The sequence below is a fragment of the Apiospora kogelbergensis genome, assembly GCF_038363985.1.
Source record: "Apiospora kogelbergensis strain CBS 113332 chromosome Unknown utg000006l_segment0_segment0, whole genome shotgun sequence".
Taxonomy (NCBI): Eukaryota; Fungi; Ascomycota; class Sordariomycetes; order Amphisphaeriales; family Apiosporaceae; genus Apiospora; species Apiospora kogelbergensis.
Genome location: NW_027117423.1, coordinates 208,739 through 226,259, shown reverse-complemented (window position 1 = coordinate 226,259; position 17,521 = coordinate 208,739). Strand labels below are relative to the sequence as shown.

Sequence of the window (17,521 nt, the reverse complement as noted above, 5' to 3'; positions counted from 1 at the left end):
ACGAAGTACACATACCCCCGAACTTCATAGCATACCACGACACCACACATCATATCCAACATGGCAGCCCCCGAGCAGCACGAGGCCGCGACGCGGCCCAAGATGGAGAAGCACCAGGACCCGGACCCGATCGAGTACGAGAACTCGGTATACCAAAAGGGCCTGCAGTACCAGCGGCCGCCCTTCACCTTCAAGCCGCTGGAGTGGGAGGCCCTGGCCGCAGAGCGCATGTCGGCCGAGAGCCGGGGCTACGTGACGGGCAACGCGGGCACGGGCGAGACGGCGCGTAAGAACCGCGAGGCCTTCGGCCGCTGGTCCATCGTGCCGCGCCGCCTCGCGCCGCGGCCCGCCGGCGACGGCAAGGGGTTCCCGGACCTGTCCGTCACGGGGCTGCGCACCTGCGCCGGACGCCCGGGCGGCGAGCAGCAGGGCGACAGGCGCCTGCCGTTCCCCATCGCCTGCGCCCCCGTCGGCGTGCAGCGCATCTTCAACCCCGACGGCGAGGAGGCCGCCGCCGCCGCCGCCGCCAAGGCCAGGGTCCCCTACATCATGAGCACGGCCAGCTCCACCAGCATCGAGGACGTCGCCAAGGCCAACGGCGACGGCGAGCGTTGGTTCCAGCTCTACTGGCCCCCCAACGAGAGGCAGGACATCACCAAGTCGATCCTGGACCGCGCGCAAAAGGCCGGCTTCTCGGCGCTGTTCGTCACATTAGATACCTATATCCTGGGCTGGAGGCCAAGCGACATGGACAACGGGTAAGTTCCCGCAAAATCTCCCGAATCTTGATGGTAGCCATCACTCATACTAATTACTCTCTTTTTCTTTAGTTATAACCCTTTCCTGAGGTCCGACCAGATCGGCGTCGCCATCGGCGTGACGGACCCCGTCTTCCGCGCGACCTTCAAGGAGAAGCACGGGTGCGAGGTCGAAGACGACATGGGCGCGGCGGTGGCCGAGTGGACGCGGACCGTGTTCCCGGGCATGAGCCACACGTGGGAGGACATCCGGTTTCTGCAGGAGCACTGGAAGGGCCCGATCGTGCTCAAGGGCATCCAGACGGTCGCGGACGCGCAGCAGGCCGTCGCGGCGGGCGTGCAGGGCATCGTGGTTAGCAACCACGGCGGCCGCCAGACGGACGGCGGCAACAGCTCTCTGGGGATCTTGCCGCGCATCGCCGACGCTGTCGGCGACAAGCTCGACATCTTCTTCGACTCGGGCATCCGCTGCGGCGCCGACATCGCCAAGGCCCTCGCCCTCGGCGCCGACTGCTGCCTCATTGGCCGCCCGTACGTCTACGGCTTGGCGCTGGGCGGCGAGGAGGGCGTGGCTCATGTGCTCAAGTCCATGTTGGGCGATCTGGAATTGACTCTGCACTTGGCGGGCATTCACTCTGTTTCACCGAAGGACCTTAACAGATCGGTACTGGTGAAGGAGTCTGATCTGTTCTAGGAGACGTGTTATATATTGTACATACTTACCTAATGTAATCACTTACCTATAATTGTTTGACCTGTTCCAGCCTGGGAGTTGAGAAAGTCAGAAAGATTGACTAGCTTGGTAGAAAACAGCTCTCTAGCGGATTACTTCAATATGGCATCATAATTCGTCATTCAGCTAATGCTGCGATTCAAAGCACAAAATGGCCGCATCCAATGGTTACGGTCGGCTGTGGCGAGCTCTTGATCCGTCGGATGAGAAAATGCATCTGCTTTAGTACGGCGATATACGATTCCAGTCACTTTAGGTTATTCGGTCCAACAATGAAGCCTGGCATTGCTCTTCAATGCAGTCGCTGCTGGTATAGATGGACTTGAAACGTTGCTACTGGTTCTCTGGTTCTCAAAACGGCTTGGGGGTGGTTTTCGTCGGTAGCCAATGTAACCTAAGCACCATTGCCGGACGGCTTCTCTATATCATGAAAGAGTGTCCGGCTTACTAGAGGTCTCCCCTAACCTTGCCCAAGAAGTCTGTGGTCAAGATCGTAAGTTGGGAAGCTGCCCCGGATGGTCCGCCAGAGCCGTGTTGAGAAGCATGATCACCGTGATCTCTCCGCTTGAGATTGGAACTATCCAACGCATCTATGAACCCCAATGACTCATCGTCGCGCCCACGCCTTGTGTCGTTGTGATACCATTTGCGCTCGAGTGACGGGCATTGAACCACGGCCTGTACCATTCTAGCATGCTGGTTCGAAAAGACAGCACATGGTCATAGGAGACAAACGGAACTTCGATTCTTTGGCAATGGCCTCAACCTCTATTGTCGATATATGTACAACGTCTTTGACCGGCAGCTTCGGCCATGTCCCATCTAACCCTTGCCTCTTCCCATCAAGCCCCAGAATTGGCGATAACCAATGGATTGCCGGAAACTCGCTTAAGCCTTGGGCTTGTAGGTTTGCCAGACTAAATAGCTCGTCAGTAAGAGGTCCTCGGAAATCCAGACGTTGTTTCAGGCGAAATGACGCACCAGCAATGCCGAAGGGGGCGAAGAAACCAGTGATCATGTAGGCCCAGTATCGCACGGCGAAGAAGCGAGTCTTGGTGTTGAAGGGCAGGTTGCTGTAGGGGCCCTCGGAGTAGTGGTAGGGCGACGAGAGGCGGGCTCGGGTCGCGTGGAACATGCGGCGGCTGATCATGTTGGCCGCACGGGGGCTGGCGCGGAGGATGGACTGGGGAGACATCTGCGGAGGAGGCCAATTGGTTTAGTATCGCTTCGGAAACGGCTGTCGCGAGTGGTGGTATTACCTTGAAGAACGGTGTTGCACGCGAATGTACAGAGTGGAGATGGTGTGAATGTTGCTGGAGAGAGCTTTGCTGGAATGTCGTATGATGGATTGAAGCTTCGAGGTTGTCGGACGCTGCCCATAGCCGGGTCGGTTCAACGTCGGCCCAATCCCCCCCAATCCTTCAGTTCCAGTGGGAGAGCTGCAAAGGTACTTGGCACTCATCCAGTGAGCGCGTACCGCCTGCCAAACTGGACCACTAAAGCTTCCGTAATCGAGTCCCTAGGCCCCACTAAGAATTTGTTTTCTGCCACTGATAGCGGCCGGCGCAGAGAGCATGCACGGAGGCGCTTGCTTGGTACTGCGTAGCCAACATTTTTTTTCCTCTGGCAGAGCTGCAGCTGCCATCCGATCCAAGACTACATTTTCAGATCGTCGATCGAGCAGCACATCGACTGCACCTTCTGTTGACCACACCAACTGGTCGTTCTGATTGTGAGAACTGACTTCTGCATTTCTCCAATCGTTTTCTTTACGATTGTGCAACAAAAGATCTGCTCACTTTTGCGCAACTGATTCCATTACACCAATACCTCCCGCTGTAATGCGATAAACCTTCAAAAATGGACGACCTCTTCGACGTTTTCGAAGACCAGCCGGCCGCCGCCCCCAACGGCAAGGCGAAGACCGAGATCGACTCATCCTCTCCCAACACGAGCGTCAAGCCATCCAGATCAAAGAAGAAGAACAAGAAGAGAAAGGCCGTCGAGCTTGGCAATGGCGCCGGCGGCGAGTCTACGCGATCCGCTCCCGAGGCCGCCGAGATCGAGATGGCCGACGCTGAGCCTACCTCGCCCGAGGATGACGTCGATGGTGCCGACGTAGCAGATGGCGCAGAAGGCGCCGACGGTGACACAGTTATGGAAGATGAGCAGGACAGCAAGCGCCGGCGCAAGGATGCAGCTGCCGAGCCCGTCATGACGGATAGCTTCGAAACAGCCGAATCTCGAGAACTCGCTGCGGCTGCTGGCTTTGCGCCTGCCGACGAATCCAACCTGGTCTTGAAGCACAACATTCAGCATCAAGTTGCCCTTCCCCCGGATCTGGACTACGAATATGTACCTCTTTCCCAGCACAAGGCGCCCAAGGAGCCAGCCCGTACATGGCCCTTTACTCTTGATCCCTTCCAGCGCCTTTCTATTTCGTCTATTGAAAGAGATGAAAGTGTTCTGGTCTCCGCCCATACCAGTGCCGGAAAGACTGTTGTTGCCGAATATGCGATCGCGCACTGTCTGAAGCAGAATACCCGAGTCATCTATACATCTCCCATTAAAGCTCTTAGTAACCAGAAGTATCGCGAGTTCAACGAGGCTTTTGGTGATGTCGGTCTGATGACCGGTGATGTCACCATCAACCCTACCGCTAGTTGTCTTGTTATGACCACCGAAATTCTGCGTTCTATGTTGTACCGCGGTTCGGAGATTATGCGCGAGGTGGCTTGGGTGGTGTTTGACGAAATCCATTACATGCGAGATAAGTCGAGAGGTGTCGTCTGGGAGGAAACCATCATCCTTCTTCCCGACAAGGTTCGATATGTCTTCTTGTCGGCCACCATCCCCAACGCCTTCCAGTTTGCCGAGTGGATAGCCAAGATACATAGACAAGCTTGTCACGTTGTGTACACCGATTTCCGACCTACCCCCTTACAGAATTACTTCTTTCCCGCTGGTGGCAGCGGCATCTTCCTAGTTGTTGATGAGAAGGGTGTCTTCCGGGAGAACAACTTCAACAGGACAATGCAAATGATCGCGGACAAGAAATCTGCCGATCCTCAAGAGGGTGGCGGCAAAGGTTCAGGAAAGGGCAGAGGTGGGAAGAAGCCCGCCAAGGGTGGCAAAGAAGAGTCCAATGCCGATATCCAAAAGATTGTCAAGATGATCATGAACAAGAACTTCAACCCGGTCATCGTCTTCAACTTCAGCAAACGCGAGTGCGAGATGATGGCCCTGTTTGTATCCAAGTTCAGCTTCAACGATGACAGCGAAAAGCAGATGGTGCGCAAGGTTTTCTCGAGTGCTATCGAGTCGCTTTCGGAGGAGGACCGTGATCTGCCCCAGATCTCAAACCTGCTCCCGCTGTTGGAAAAGGGCATCGGTGTGCATCACTCGGGTTTGCTACCCATTCTGAAGGAGACTATCGAAATCCTGTTCCAGGAGGGTCTCATCAAGGTGCTTTTTGCTACCGAGACATTCTCCATTGGTCTGAACATGCCTGCCAAGACCGTCGTATTCACCCAGGTTACTAAATGGGATGGTGTACAGCGTCGACCTCTTACCTCGTCCGAATACATCCAAATGTCTGGTCGAGCTGGTCGTCGTGGTCTTGATGAGCGTGGTATTGTTATCATGATGATTGACGACAAGCTCGAGCCTGAAACGGCCAAGGAGATTGTTGCGGGTTCGCAGGATCGTCTTAACTCGGCCTTCCACCTGGGCTACAACATGGTTCTTAACCTGCTGCGTATCGAAGCTATCTCGCCCGAGTTTATGTTGGAGAACTGCTTTTACCAATTCCAGAATAGCGCCAGTGTAGCTGGATTGGAGCAGGAGCTCATGACCTTACAGAAGGAGAAGGACGGCATGGTCATCCCCGACGAAGCAACTATCAAGGACTACTATAGTCTCCGGCAACAGATTGAGACATACACTAAGGATATGGTCCACGTCATTCAGCATCCTACACATTGTCTGGATTATCTCCAACCTGGTCGGATCATTCAGATCCAGAACCCTAAGACTGGACAAGACTTTGGTTGGGGCGTTGTTGTCAAATTCATTCACCGCAAAGCGCCCAAGTTTGGAGAGAAGGAGTACCCCCGCAAGAGTCGGTCTTTGTTGATGTGTTCCTTCGACTGGACCCTAATAGCGAGTCATTCGCTCCCGCTTCCCAAACTTCGCAGCCCTCGAAGGAGATGCCCGATGGCCTGATCACGCGTGGCGACTCTGGCTCCTGCAGTTTCCAGGTCGTCCCATGCCTTCTCACCTGCATCAAGACCATCAGTCAAATTCGAGTCTTCATGCCTAAAGACGTCACGGGCCGCGACGACATTGAAGAGGTCCGCAGCACAACTATGAAGTCCCTGACCGAGGTCGAGCGACGATTCCCTGATGGCGTTCCTATTCTTGACCCGATCGAGAACATGGGCATTAATGATGATTCTTTCAAGAAGCTCCTGCGAAAGATCGAGGTTTTGGAGGCGCGCCTGCTCGCCAACCCTCTGCACGGCTCGCCTATGCTGCCGGTTCTTTGGGAACAATACTCCCGGAAGATCTCGCTTACAGACCAAACCAAGGCAATCAAGAAGAAGATCGGCAAGGCCCACAGCATTGCCCAGCTTGATGAGTTGAAGTCAAGGAAGCGTGTCCTTCGTCGGCTTGACTTTATCAACGACGCGGACGTTGTTCAGATGAAGGCCCGTGTGGCCTGCGAAATTTCGTCTACCGAGGGTCACGAGCTCCTGCTTTCCGAGCTGCTCTTTGATCGCTTCTTCAACGAACTCACCCCTGAGATGTGTGCCGCGATTCTGAGTGTCTTCATCTTCGAGGAGAAGGTTGAAGCTGCTACGCTCAGAGACGAGCTGCAAAAGCCTTACTCGCAGGTACAAGCCAAGGCTAGAATCATTGCCAAGATTAGTCAAGAAAGCAAGTTGGAGGTCAACGAAGACGAGTACGTCCAGTCTCTCAAGTGGCAGTTAATGGAGACTGTCTTCGCCTGGTCCAACGGAAAGCCCTTCTCGGAGATTTGGTAAGTTTTCGCTATTCCTTTACCGGAAAGAGAGCAAAGCAAACGAGACTAACAAATGTGTAGCAAAATGACGAACGCGTACGAAGGCTCCCTCATCCGTCTGTTCCGCCGCCTTGAAGAGCTTTTGCGCCAAATGGCACAAGCCGGCAAGGTGATGGGTAGCGAGGAGCTGACGAACAAGTTCGAAGAGAGTCTGTCCAAGATCAGACGTGATATTGTCGCTGCCCAGAGTTTGTACCTGTAAACCAGCCTTCTTTGAGAAGCTCCTGGTATTCATGTTTCCAACTTCTGGTTGTTCAGCAGGGCCTACTCAAGGCTTATCTTGAGGGCCTGTTTACGCGCCTCGTAAGAGGTGCCTGTGTTGTGCGTTGTATCATGGAGTTCAGGATTTTGGCAGGGAAAAGAATACCATTTGCTTGGTGCGACCAATGACAGACACGAGAGTAATTAATTGTCTAATATCTCTTAGGTGAGTTGTCTGGAGGTCTTCCCAAGTAGTCTATAGGGATTTTGCTAGATAGATGAATCGGCATCGCTGCTAGGTTGGCGGCGATGCAAAGCCCCTTTATTATCTTCTCTTCGTATGTGACTACCGTGGCCATGTAGTGTCGTCCATAGGCCTTCATGTCGTCTAGGCAAACACGTGAAATGATGATCCCCTCCCTGAGCTTTTAGGTCTGTACCGAGCATTGCAAGAAAGACGGTTTCCTTTATTAATTTTTCTATCTGTTGAGAGTTGTGACATCCGATCCCAGGGGCATTGCCCCAACCTAACGCCAACGCTATGTAAAAGCACGCCTCTGAATAGAGGCTGTCAATGTCAAATAACCCCTCCAAGAACTGGATAATCACGTGAAGTTCGCAACCAAAAATGCCGGATCCATACACTACTCATCCACCGCCGCACCTAGTTCGCCTTATTATATCTATTTGCCGCCCGAGATGCTCCGAACGATGCCGATCAGAAAGCTAAAGAAGACGCCGACGCAGACCATGAACTTCCAGCGGTCGCTGTGGATGCCGTGCTGGCGGACGAGCCAGCCGAAACTGCCCAGGGGCCACATGAAGCCCGTCACGACGCCCCAGACCAGCGCGTCTAGGTGGCCCGCCAGTCCGGCATTGTTCCCGCCGCCGCTCCCGTCCTCGCCGCCGGCCCCGGAGGCGTCGAGCGAGCCGCCCGTGCTGGACGCCGTGTTGGGCATGGCGGCGGCGCCGTTGTCGTCGATCCACGAGTCCTCCATGCGCCGGAACCCGTCCGGGCTCGGCAGCGTGTCGGGCGTGTACCGCGACGCGTGGATGCTGCGGAACTGCAGCCGCAGCTGGTTCACCTCGGCGGGCGTGAAGCCCGCGTTGAGCAGGCGGTCGAAGCCGCGCGGCGTCGTCTGCGCTTGCGACGATGGGTGGGGGAGGAGGAGGAGTGGGCGGCGGCGGGGGACGAGGCGACGGGGCGCAGCAGCGGGCTGCTCGGCGGCGCGACGGGGACCAGGGCGGCTTTGGCTTCGGCTTCGAGCTCCGCCGTCGTCAGCGAGTCGCCGATGCTGCAGTTGACGTAGATGCGCTGGGGCGGCGGGGGTCGGTTGGGGATGTGTTTGCCCTTGTTGGCTGCTCCTCCTCCTGCCCCTGCTTGGCCTTTGCCTTTGCCATTCGGAGGGTCGTTGTGGTTCTGGGGGGCACTGCCGGAAGAAACAAGTGCTTCGTACTCGTCGTAGCGGCTCGGGGGGCGCGGGCGGCGGCGCGCGCAGGACGGCGCTCAGGGCCGCCGTGTCGGGCAGGATGCGGCCGCCCTGGATGAAGCGCAGGCGGCGCTGCGAGTTGGGCTCGGCCAGGCGGCGGCGGATCAGGTGCTGCAGCGACACCACGGTGGTTTGCGCGGGGTGCGGGATCTCCAGGTCCAGGTCCGGGATGGCGGCGCTGAAGCGGATCGTCAGGGAGAGCGGCTGCGGCGGTGGCGGTTGCGGCGAGGGGGGCTGGGGGTGAGGTTGGGCGAGGAGGACCCAAGGGTCAGCGGCGGCGGCTTTAGGGAACTCATGATGATGACGACGGGGTGGGCGTGGATAAAGGAGCTCGTAGACGGGGCATTGTTGTTTGTCGCTGCTGTTGCTTGCTAGTACACGTTTATTACTTCCAGGGACTAATAACGGGCGCTGGCGTTGGAGCTATGGCGCACACTTACTCATACAGAGCCTCTGTTTAGCGGGGTCCAATCAGTAAGTAACCTGCCCCTCCTCCCCTCGCGGTCGCGGTCCTTCAGTCAATTGCGTGCTGGGACCCCGGGACCGACTAATTGGCACTGATAGGGAACACTCTGGGAATTCGGCCGATGACGGCATGCGCATCAACCGCTGCATTATATATCAGTAGAATTCACTTACTCACGTATCCTGCATAAGCGTTCCTGGGTGGGCAACCGCTTCTTCCTCTTTCTGCTCTTCATGAATCCTCACAAGCTCGCCGTCTCCATATCTAGATTGAGAACCGCATCAACCCCGCTTCGACTAACAAGACACTTCCACTCGACTCGCCGTCTGGCATTCTGCTCGACCATGACAACCGGCCTCCCTTCCAAGCTGAAGCCCGCTGCCAGGGTGACGGGCCAGAGACAAGATGTATGGTGAGTAGACAAGTTACAAAAGCGCATATAGCCAGCCAGCCAGCCAGCCCTTCCAGCTTCTAACCCCGCCGGCAGGTCCATCATCAACGAGGCAGCGGCCGCCTCTCCCAAGCAGCCCATCGTGAACATGGGCCAGGGCTTCTTCGGCTACAACCCGCCCGACTTCATCCTCAACGCTGCCAAGGCCGCCCTGGACAGGGTGGAATGCAATCAGTACAGCCCCACCAAGGGCCGTCCGCGTCTCAAGAAGGCCATCGCCGACGCCTACTCCCCCTTCTGGGGCAGGGAGCTGAACCCCGAGACCGAAGTCACCATCACCACTGGCGCCAATGAGGGCATGTTGAGCGCCTTCATGGCCTTCATTGAGCCGGGCGACGAGGTCATCCTCTTTGAGCCCTTCTTCGACCAGTAAGTTCCGCCGTGCATCATGGATGAGATGTGTCTGCTTGCCGGACTGTCCTGCTCATCTGGCCATCCCGTTAGGTATATCTCGAATATCGAGATGCCCGGTGGCAAGATTGTATACGTCCCCTTACACCCTCCCAAGGATGGGCCCACGACGACTTCCTCAGCGGCCAACTGGGCCATTGACTTTGACGAGCTAGAGAAGGCCATAACACCCAAGACCAAGATGATTGTCCTGAACACGCCTCGTAAGTCGCCCGTCAAAGTCTATATACTCCCAAATACTGACGGCTGTAACGCTAGACAACCCGGTTGGTAAGGTCTTCTCCAAAGAAGAGCTCCAGAAGATTGGTGATCTCTGTGTCAAGCATGAGATCATTATCCTCTCCGATGAGGTCTATGATCGCTTGTACTATGTGCCCTTCACAAGAGTCGCGACGCTCTCCCCCGAGATCGAAAACTTGACCATCACTGTCGGGTCTGCCGGCAAGAACTTCTACGCCACGGGATGGCGTGTTGGTTGGCTCATGGGACCCGCTCATCTGATCCAATATGTTTCGGCGGCGCACACTCGCATCTGCTACTCCTCCGTCTCGCCTCTGCAGGAGGCGTGTGCTGTTGGTAAGTCGCAAAACGCCTCCTACCCCTAGACGTCTCTTTGCAATAGAAGGCTCCTTTTCTTTTGGTTGGCTGACTTTTCACCATGTAGGCTTCGAGCAAGCCGAGGGCGAAGGCTTCTGGGACGAGACGGTCAAGGACATGAAGGGTAAGATCACGCGCTTTACCGAGGTCTTCGATGAGCTGGGCCTGCCCTACTCGGACCCTGAGGGCGGCTACTTCGTCATGGTCAACATGCAGAAGGTGCAGGTGCCGGCGGACTACCCCTTCCCGCCGCACGTGGCCAGCCGCCCGCGCGACTTCAAGCTCGCCTGGTTCATGATCCAGGAGATCGGCGTCGCCGCCATCCCGCCCACCGAGTTCTACACCGACGCCAACAACTGGATCGCCGAGGACTACATGCGCTTCGCCGTCTGCAAGGAGGACGACGTGCTCGAGGCCGCCAAGGAGCGGCTCCGGGGGCTGAAGAAGTACATCAAGTAAGGCCTAGACAAACAATTCTCGTGGTTTTATGGAAATGATAGATGATGAGTAGTGCTTGGTATAGACTATGTTCAAAGATGATATCTGATCATGATCATTGTATTCTTGACTTAACCCCCTCGCACGCACTCAGTGACTGGTCTTCAGTATGCCAAGCAATTGGTAGGGGTGGTAACCGTATCAACACGAACACTGGGTGAAGCCTCTATGCAGTGCTCTAAAGAATCTCAAAAGACATATGTATTGAGACCATATGAAAGAAGTCATGAACCAATGTGAATACGCTGGCGGATTCTCTGCAATGCATCTCCAGTAGTGGTTAACGCTTACAAGGCCATAATTTCTTAGAAATGATGGAGTTAGTAGGCCTCTTAGTCCTTGAGAGGGTAGGCGACTATTGTGAATTGGTTCATAGCCATTGGGCGACCCTGTGCGATGGCAGTGAACCAATTCATCTGTATCTTCTTTTTGATTTCAGAGGAAAGGGTCTGGTGTCTCCCCTAAGGCGGTTGGTGACTGCTTGTTTGCCTTTCCAGAAGCATTTCCAGGGGGCGGGTGAGTGTGTGGACGTCCTGGGAATGTTATAGTGCATCATGTGCTATGAAAGTGAACCTTATAAGCCCCAATAACTCGGTGATTGCTGTGAACTGGTTCATGGCCATTGGGCAATGGAAATGAACCAGTTCAGAGATTTTTTATCTTTTCCCCTCCAATAGTTAATGAGTGAGGACCTGCTTTCGAGCCTACCCTAGGTCATTTGGTGGCCGACTGCATGCATACTTATCATTCCAGAGGGCATTATCAGGGACAAGTAAATACAATATGTAGTAGACGTCCTTATATGTCAGGCTATAGTCCCATATGTACAAATAGAAGTAGGCCCTATAAGGCCTATTATGTCGGCGATTGTTGTGAATTGATTCATTGCCCACTGGATTATTCTAGTACAGTGGAAGACGAAAATGAATCAGTTCTGATCTTTTTGTTCTGTTCCCCCCTTCGCTGATCGATATACAAGGACCTGCTTTCGAATCTCCCCTAGGTCGGTTGGTAACTGCCTGCTGGCTTACTTGTTCCCCTAGAAGTCAATTGCAGAGGCATGTGAATGTAATCGTGAATGGTCGTCCCTATAGGGCTATAGTAACTTATGGACTATAGAAGTAGGCCCTATAAGGCCTATTATGTCGGCGATTGTTGTGAACTGATTCATCGCCCACTGGAGTATTCTAGTACAGTGGAAAGCTAGAATACTCCAGTGGAAGACGTACATGAATCAGTTCTAATATTTTTATTCTGTTTCCCACCACACTGACTGACATACAGGGACCTACTTTCGAATCCCCCCAAGCTCCAGTGCCTGTCTTTCTGCCTATAATCCCCCCTCTTGCCTCTCACCTTTTGGCAATATGGAGCGATTTGGTCTGGCAGTACGACAACAACCCCTGCTTTCCCAGCTCGCCGCCCACGCCGCTGAGTTTCTGACCAGCGAAGTAGCCAGCGTGATGGGGCTGTGGAGGTTGGTTGATAAACTATAAACAAAGCAAAACGTTAGATAATGACAATTCATGTTGGAGATAGAGAAAGAGAGGAAAGAGAGAGCAGATAAGGGAAGAAGAGGAGATGGTGGACACTTACAACGGTGCCCGTTTCCAACTGCCTGGCCAACTTCCGCGCCCGGACGGCGTCGCGACACCAGACCGAGGCGCCGAGGCCCGCGTTGTCGAGGTTGGCGCGCGCAATGACGTCCTCTTCGTCTTCCCACTTCATGATGGGGACGACGGGGCCTGTTTAGTCGTCCGTCAGTTTGGATCCTTCTTCACCCCTTATTTCGCAAACTGGATACACTAGAGAGAAAACAGTAGTAAACCTGGAGAGAAGCACTACTTACCAAACTGTTCCTCGCGCACCACGAGGGAATCCTCCGGTGGGTTCGCGACAATAGTCGGCGGGATCCAGAACCCCTTCTTTCCCTCCTGCTCCTCGCCAACCGTGATGACCTCGTACCCCTTGTCGCGGCAGTCCTCGACAAAGCCGCGACAGCGCTCGAAATTCGGCCGGTTCGACAGCGGCCCGAAGACGGACGGCGCGTCGGCGTCGTCGTAGGTCGCCGCGTACGTCTCGGCGAGGTGCGCGCGGAAGCGGGCGAGGAAGTCGTCGTAGCGGGACGCGTGGACGTAGACGCGCTTGGACGCGACGCACATCTGGCCCGCGTGGAGGAGGCAGCCGAGGGCGACCTTGGGGACGACGACGCCCAGGTCCACGTCGTCGGTCACGACGGCCGCGTCGTTGCCCGCCAGCTCCAGGATCACCTTCTTCAGCGTGCCCGCGCACGCGGCCATGATGCGCTGCCCCACCGCGATGGTGCCCGTGAAGCTGATGTGGGCGACGCCCGGGTGGCGGGTCAGGCGCTCGCCGACGTCGGCGCCGCCGTTGAGGGCCTGGAAGACGCCCGCCGGGAGCACGGGCTGCGCCAGCTCGCAGAACTTGAGGATGGCGTACGGCGTGAACGGCGACGGCTTGATGATGACGCAGTTGCCCGTCGCCAGCGCCGAGGCCACCTTGACGCTCGACAGGATCAGCGGGAAGTTCCACGGCGAGATGGCGCCGATAACGCCGTACGGCTCGTGCGTGCCGACGATCTGGAGGTCGTCGTCCTCGTACTGGATCTCGTCCTCGAGCTGCACCGTCGCTGTGGGCGGGTTTGCATGTTAGTTTTAGAAGATTTGAATGAGGAAATGCTGTTCACATGAAAGGAGCTGGCTGATTTACCATAATACCTGCATCATCGGAGGTTAGTAAATGTATTTTCAGATTCAGTCCATCTCAATTTGAGTATGGGGCATTCTCCTTATAGTTCCCAAAAGAAAACCAGAATCCTATATATAGCAAAAAGGGGTATCTTAAGAATGCGCGGAAGACGAAAGGCCAACACATACTCATAATGAAACGCCGCCCTCTTGACCTCCATCTGGGCCATGATGCGCGACTTGCCCGTCTCGCGCATCAAGATGCCCGCCAGGAGGTCCTCGTTGTCGTACAGGACCCCGGCCACGGCGTTGAGGACGGCGGCGCGCTCGGCCGGCGTGCTGCGGCCCCACGTGCGGAACGCGGCGCGGCCGGCCTCGACGGCGTCGTCCAGGTCGCGCGCCGACGCCGTGGGCGCCTCCCACAGGTCCGCCTCGGTGCGCGGGTCGACGACCCGGTGGCTCTCCGCCGCGCCCCGCGGGCGGCCGCCGACCACGTTGGAGAACTCGACTTGCGAGAGGGGGTCGGGGGCGTTGGAACCCATATTGGCCAAAGGTGGCGGGTGACTTGATTTTTCCGGGGAGGATTGACGTGGTTGTGTCTCTAACTTGTGATGCGTATCTTCACGACGCAGGAAGGGAGAGAGATATGGGCAAGGCCGGAAAGTAAAAGAACTCCACAGTGCTATACGGAACAGTGGAAGAATGGAATACCGGTAGGAATATATACACACGTGGTCGACAAGGAAGAGATGGCTACACTTCGAGGGTCATACCCTCCATGGATGCGCTGTGGGGAATCCCTGTCCAAGTCTGCTACAACGGCATCATGGATCTTACTTGGCCTCCCTGCGCCAAATTTGGTAGCGAGGAGGGGCCCAACTGGATGAGGGGTATGGACAGGTCGGGTTGGATAGTGGTGTAGCGAAAGTAGTTGCCGAAGTCACGATCCACCCCTTGCCCCTGATAACCCATATTTGATCGGCTAGATAGACTTCCAATAAGCTACCGATGTAGTGGGCCGACCTCGTGGGAAAGCCGCGTCCTTTCCTGGTATGCTACTAATACATACATCTGGACCTTCTTTTAAGGCCTTGACACATGGGCTCCCTCCCCTTCTTGGTCATCCAGATGTTGCTATGAAGGGGCCCGTCACTCGTGAGGGTGGGAATGGTGGTCCTGTGTACAAGCGTTCATGTGCCCCGTCGCCGCCGCGGGATCCGTGATCGGTGGGAATGGGCAATGCCAAGCCGCCGAGCAGAGCATACTGAAGTGGAAATGGCCGGAACTTCCTAGGTCGAGATATTCGCAACGTGTGTGGCTTTTTGGAGTCGTCCCGCCGAAGAATGCCGCGTCCGTGAGGAATGGCCGAGGATCGGGTATTTTGTTTTGTGGAGAGCAAGCCGGCAGTTGATTGCCTCCAGTTGGAGGCACGCTAGCTACCCCAACTCCAAGCACCCAGATAACAGAAAACGCCACTGGCTGACTGCTTGTTATCATCAGTGAGAGCGGGCTGGTTGAAGTAGTTGATAGGCACGCCGAGTAATCTGCGGTATGGCATTCTACACATACGTCCCACAGCGTTCTACATAGTCAACGATATTCACTCTCCCGCATGCAAGGCAACGAGAATTCCTCTACCCCTATTCAATTTTCACACCGAGAGGCCTATGCATGCTCCGAAGTGAAGGCATGTACCGAAACGCATCGTAAGGATTCAACACCGAAGCTAGCTGAAGGCCTCTGCCTGGTTTTCGAAACACACCCGCGTTGAGCGTGTCGAAAAGGCGTGTATCTTATCATTACCCTAGCTGAAATTAATAGTCAGGCGTTGGTCTATTGAAAAAATGGGAAGAAAGTGGACGATAAAAAGAAATGCCTGATTTAGCTTTTCTTCGCCCATTAACTCAATATCCAGGAGGGTGCCATCCCGTACCATTTATGCAAAGAAATGCTAGCTTCGCCAGGTTTCTCATCTCACCTCACGCCTTGGCGGTGGCATGCCATCCAACCTTCGAGATTCTCGCAGCGCTCATAGCGATGGTTGCAATGAGAAGCGTCGCTCCGCCAAAAGCCTGCAATGCAGACCATCCATGCGTCAGAATAGCCCCGGCAAGAGGCGTTCCTACCAGTAGCCCCAAGCTTCCGATCGCGCAAGCCATTCCCATGCGCACACCCACCACTCCCATATGAGGGCTAAGTGTGACGACAGTACTGAACGGCAACGTCAGGAATGTCCCGGAGAAGAAGCCGTATATGATGGTCCACACAATAAGATCTGCTGTGCCGTGTATCGCCATCCATGCAAAAGACAAGACGGCCAAGGCAAGGCAGGTTGGAATGAAGACGTTCAGGGGGCCAGTCTTGTCTGCTGCGTACTGCAAGAAGGATATCACTTGTCAGCACTGATCCAAAAAGTTAGGGACATGAAGGGCACTTACATTGGGAAAGATACGACCAAAAGTCGATCCGGCATTGAGAATCGGCAAGAGATAAAACGCCAATCTGGATGACATGCCCTCCTCGAGAGCAAAAACAGATATGTAGAATAGAGGCAGGTACATGCCAATGAACCCAAAGAATCCACCAAATGCGAACAAAGAATAGGGCCGCTCCGTCCAGGCTGTCGAATCGAAGAGCTTACGCACCGCTGATGGCTTGACTCGAGGTCGCATAACAGCCAATGGAAAACTCAGGGTGGCGAGCATGAGGAAGGCGACCACTCTTGTAGCCCATTCAAACCCCATCTCGCTTTCCAGCTCCTTGAACACTATGGGGTATATTACACCACCTGCAACGAGAGTTAGCCGGAGTGAGCACCATCACAGACTTTTGCTTCAAGTCAAGCGATGTAGCGTACCGATACCACTTCCGCTCCCAGCAATGCCTATAGTAAAGGCCATGCGTGTCGAAAAGTACGTGGGGAGAATGGCCACACTGGGCACAAACAAACAGCCCCCCCAAGTCCAACGAGGATCCCTTGCGCGAGGACAAGTTGCCAGTACTGGGTACACAGGCTGACCATCATCATGCCAAAAACCATGAGGAAGGAACCGGCCACGACAAGGTGGCGGAAATAGCCATAGTCGTAGAGTGGACCAGTGAGAGCACCAACCAAGAGAAGCAGGAAAGCTTGGATGGATCCGATCCAGGCGATGCTGGAAGGTGAGCGGTCCGTCAAAAGCCGAGTTTGGTAATATGTCTGAAATACACCGTAAGTGTTGACAATGCCCCTGTGATCTAAAGGTTAGCCTGAAGCTGCTTTCCAGGTATTTCTGCCAATCTCGATGGCATATTCTGGTGGTCAAGGATGCCCCCCACGAATAACTTACCAACAGTTGAGCATGAGGCACCAGCTGCCTGCAACTTGAAGCCAAGCAGTTAAGCCACCGTTGGGCGGCGATGGAGGTGTTGATGGCGACGTAGACTGGTTCGGGGTGCGCAATCTGCTCATTTCTGTGTTGCTTGAGCCCGGGACACTCTTCGCTGTTTCACTGGACGACATCGTCACATGGCCACCGGGACCTTTGGCCATGGCGACGATTGCCTGGCCTGGCTGCACTGGGCTTGGCGGTGTGTATTGCTGGATGCGTGGCGGCGGCAAACGGAGCATGCAATATGAGGTAGTTAATGCTCTGGAGCCCGGGCGAGGTTAGTGCCGCAGATGGAATCCGAGCTGGGTCTTTGAAGTAGGAAAGGAAGTAACAATGGGCGGTCAGGTGGGTTGTACTTGGCACCTGACAGCCTGACAGCCTGACAAGCGGCGATGGCGATGGCATCAAAGGAAGGAAGGAAAGAACGACCTACTGGGTACCTATGTACTTACACAAGTACGTCTCCTGCTTGCTACACCACATGGGATTCAGCGTTTCGATTGGTCTGTTAAACGTTGAACAGCCCATTCAAGTAAAACCCTATCCCAGAGGGCTGGTATCAGATTTGTATCTGTTGGTCCTGCTGGCACCAATAAGTCAGATTGACATGGCCATTTCGGGCGCGAGAGATGCTGTGATGCTAAACCACGCCTGGCCCAGTCATAACCAAACTTAAGTCTTCACCCCAGACCATAGATAATGTCTATCGCCATCATAATTATGGCCCATCCGCCACGTATTCAAGGTGTGATGA

At 55.2% G+C, this 17,521-nt stretch overlaps 7 protein-coding genes across 7 annotated transcripts; 3 read left to right on the top strand and 4 right to left on the bottom strand.

Moving 5' to 3' along the window:
• Positions 1 to 60: 60 nt before the first annotated feature.
• Positions 61 to 1,452, top strand: PG998_008871 (lactate 2-monooxygenase; the record flags this gene model as incomplete). Its single annotated transcript, XM_066875687.1, has 2 exons — positions 61 to 758; positions 831 to 1,452. 2 exons carry the CDS (start codon positions 61 to 63, stop codon positions 1,450 to 1,452), a joined length of 1,320 nt encoding a protein of 439 aa, XP_066727843.1.
• A 927-nt stretch (positions 1,453 to 2,379) lies between these two features.
• PG998_008870 (cytochrome-c oxidase chain VIIc) lies at positions 2,380 to 2,871 on the bottom strand (the record flags this gene model as incomplete). The annotated part of the gene is made up of 4 exons (XM_066875686.1): positions 2,380 to 2,408; positions 2,473 to 2,686; positions 2,751 to 2,804; positions 2,863 to 2,871. 4 exons carry the CDS (start codon positions 2,869 to 2,871, stop codon positions 2,380 to 2,382), a joined length of 306 nt encoding a protein of 101 aa, XP_066727842.1.
• A 480-nt stretch (positions 2,872 to 3,351) lies between these two features.
• PG998_008869 (ATP-dependent RNA helicase DOB1) lies at positions 3,352 to 6,776 on the top strand (the record flags this gene model as incomplete). The annotated part of the gene is made up of 3 exons (XM_066875685.1): positions 3,352 to 5,615; positions 5,654 to 6,532; positions 6,596 to 6,776. The coding sequence occupies 3 exons, from the start codon at positions 3,352 to 3,354 to the stop codon at positions 6,774 to 6,776; spliced, it is 3,324 nt and encodes a 1,107-aa protein (XP_066727841.1).
• A 682-nt stretch (positions 6,777 to 7,458) lies between these two features.
• On the bottom strand, positions 7,459 to 8,709 carry PG998_008868 (uncharacterized protein; the record flags this gene model as incomplete). The annotated part of the gene is made up of 2 exons (XM_066875684.1): positions 7,459 to 8,636; positions 8,706 to 8,709. The coding sequence occupies 2 exons, from the start codon at positions 8,707 to 8,709 to the stop codon at positions 7,459 to 7,461; spliced, it is 1,182 nt and encodes a 393-aa protein (XP_066727840.1).
• Positions 8,710 to 9,075: 366 nt separating this feature from the next.
• PG998_008867 (uncharacterized protein) lies at positions 9,076 to 10,649 on the top strand (the record flags this gene model as incomplete). Its single annotated transcript, XM_066875683.1, has 5 exons — positions 9,076 to 9,143; positions 9,219 to 9,551; positions 9,627 to 9,796; positions 9,852 to 10,169; positions 10,258 to 10,649. The coding sequence occupies 5 exons, from the start codon at positions 9,076 to 9,078 to the stop codon at positions 10,647 to 10,649; spliced, it is 1,281 nt and encodes a 426-aa protein (XP_066727839.1).
• Positions 10,650 to 12,040: 1,391 nt separating this feature from the next.
• Positions 12,041 to 13,938, bottom strand: PG998_008866 (Aldehyde dehydrogenase; the record flags this gene model as incomplete). Its single annotated transcript, XM_066875682.1, has 5 exons — positions 12,041 to 12,178; positions 12,285 to 12,433; positions 12,538 to 13,338; positions 13,419 to 13,426; positions 13,586 to 13,938. 5 exons carry the CDS (start codon positions 13,936 to 13,938, stop codon positions 12,041 to 12,043), a joined length of 1,449 nt encoding a protein of 482 aa, XP_066727838.1.
• Positions 13,939 to 15,375: 1,437 nt separating this feature from the next.
• On the bottom strand, positions 15,376 to 16,928 carry PG998_008865 (uncharacterized protein; the record flags this gene model as incomplete). Its single annotated transcript, XM_066875681.1, has 5 exons — positions 15,376 to 15,771; positions 15,835 to 16,184; positions 16,254 to 16,280; positions 16,343 to 16,626; positions 16,726 to 16,928. The coding sequence occupies 5 exons, from the start codon at positions 16,926 to 16,928 to the stop codon at positions 15,376 to 15,378; spliced, it is 1,260 nt and encodes a 419-aa protein (XP_066727837.1).
• Positions 16,929 to 17,521: the final 593 nt, after the last annotated feature.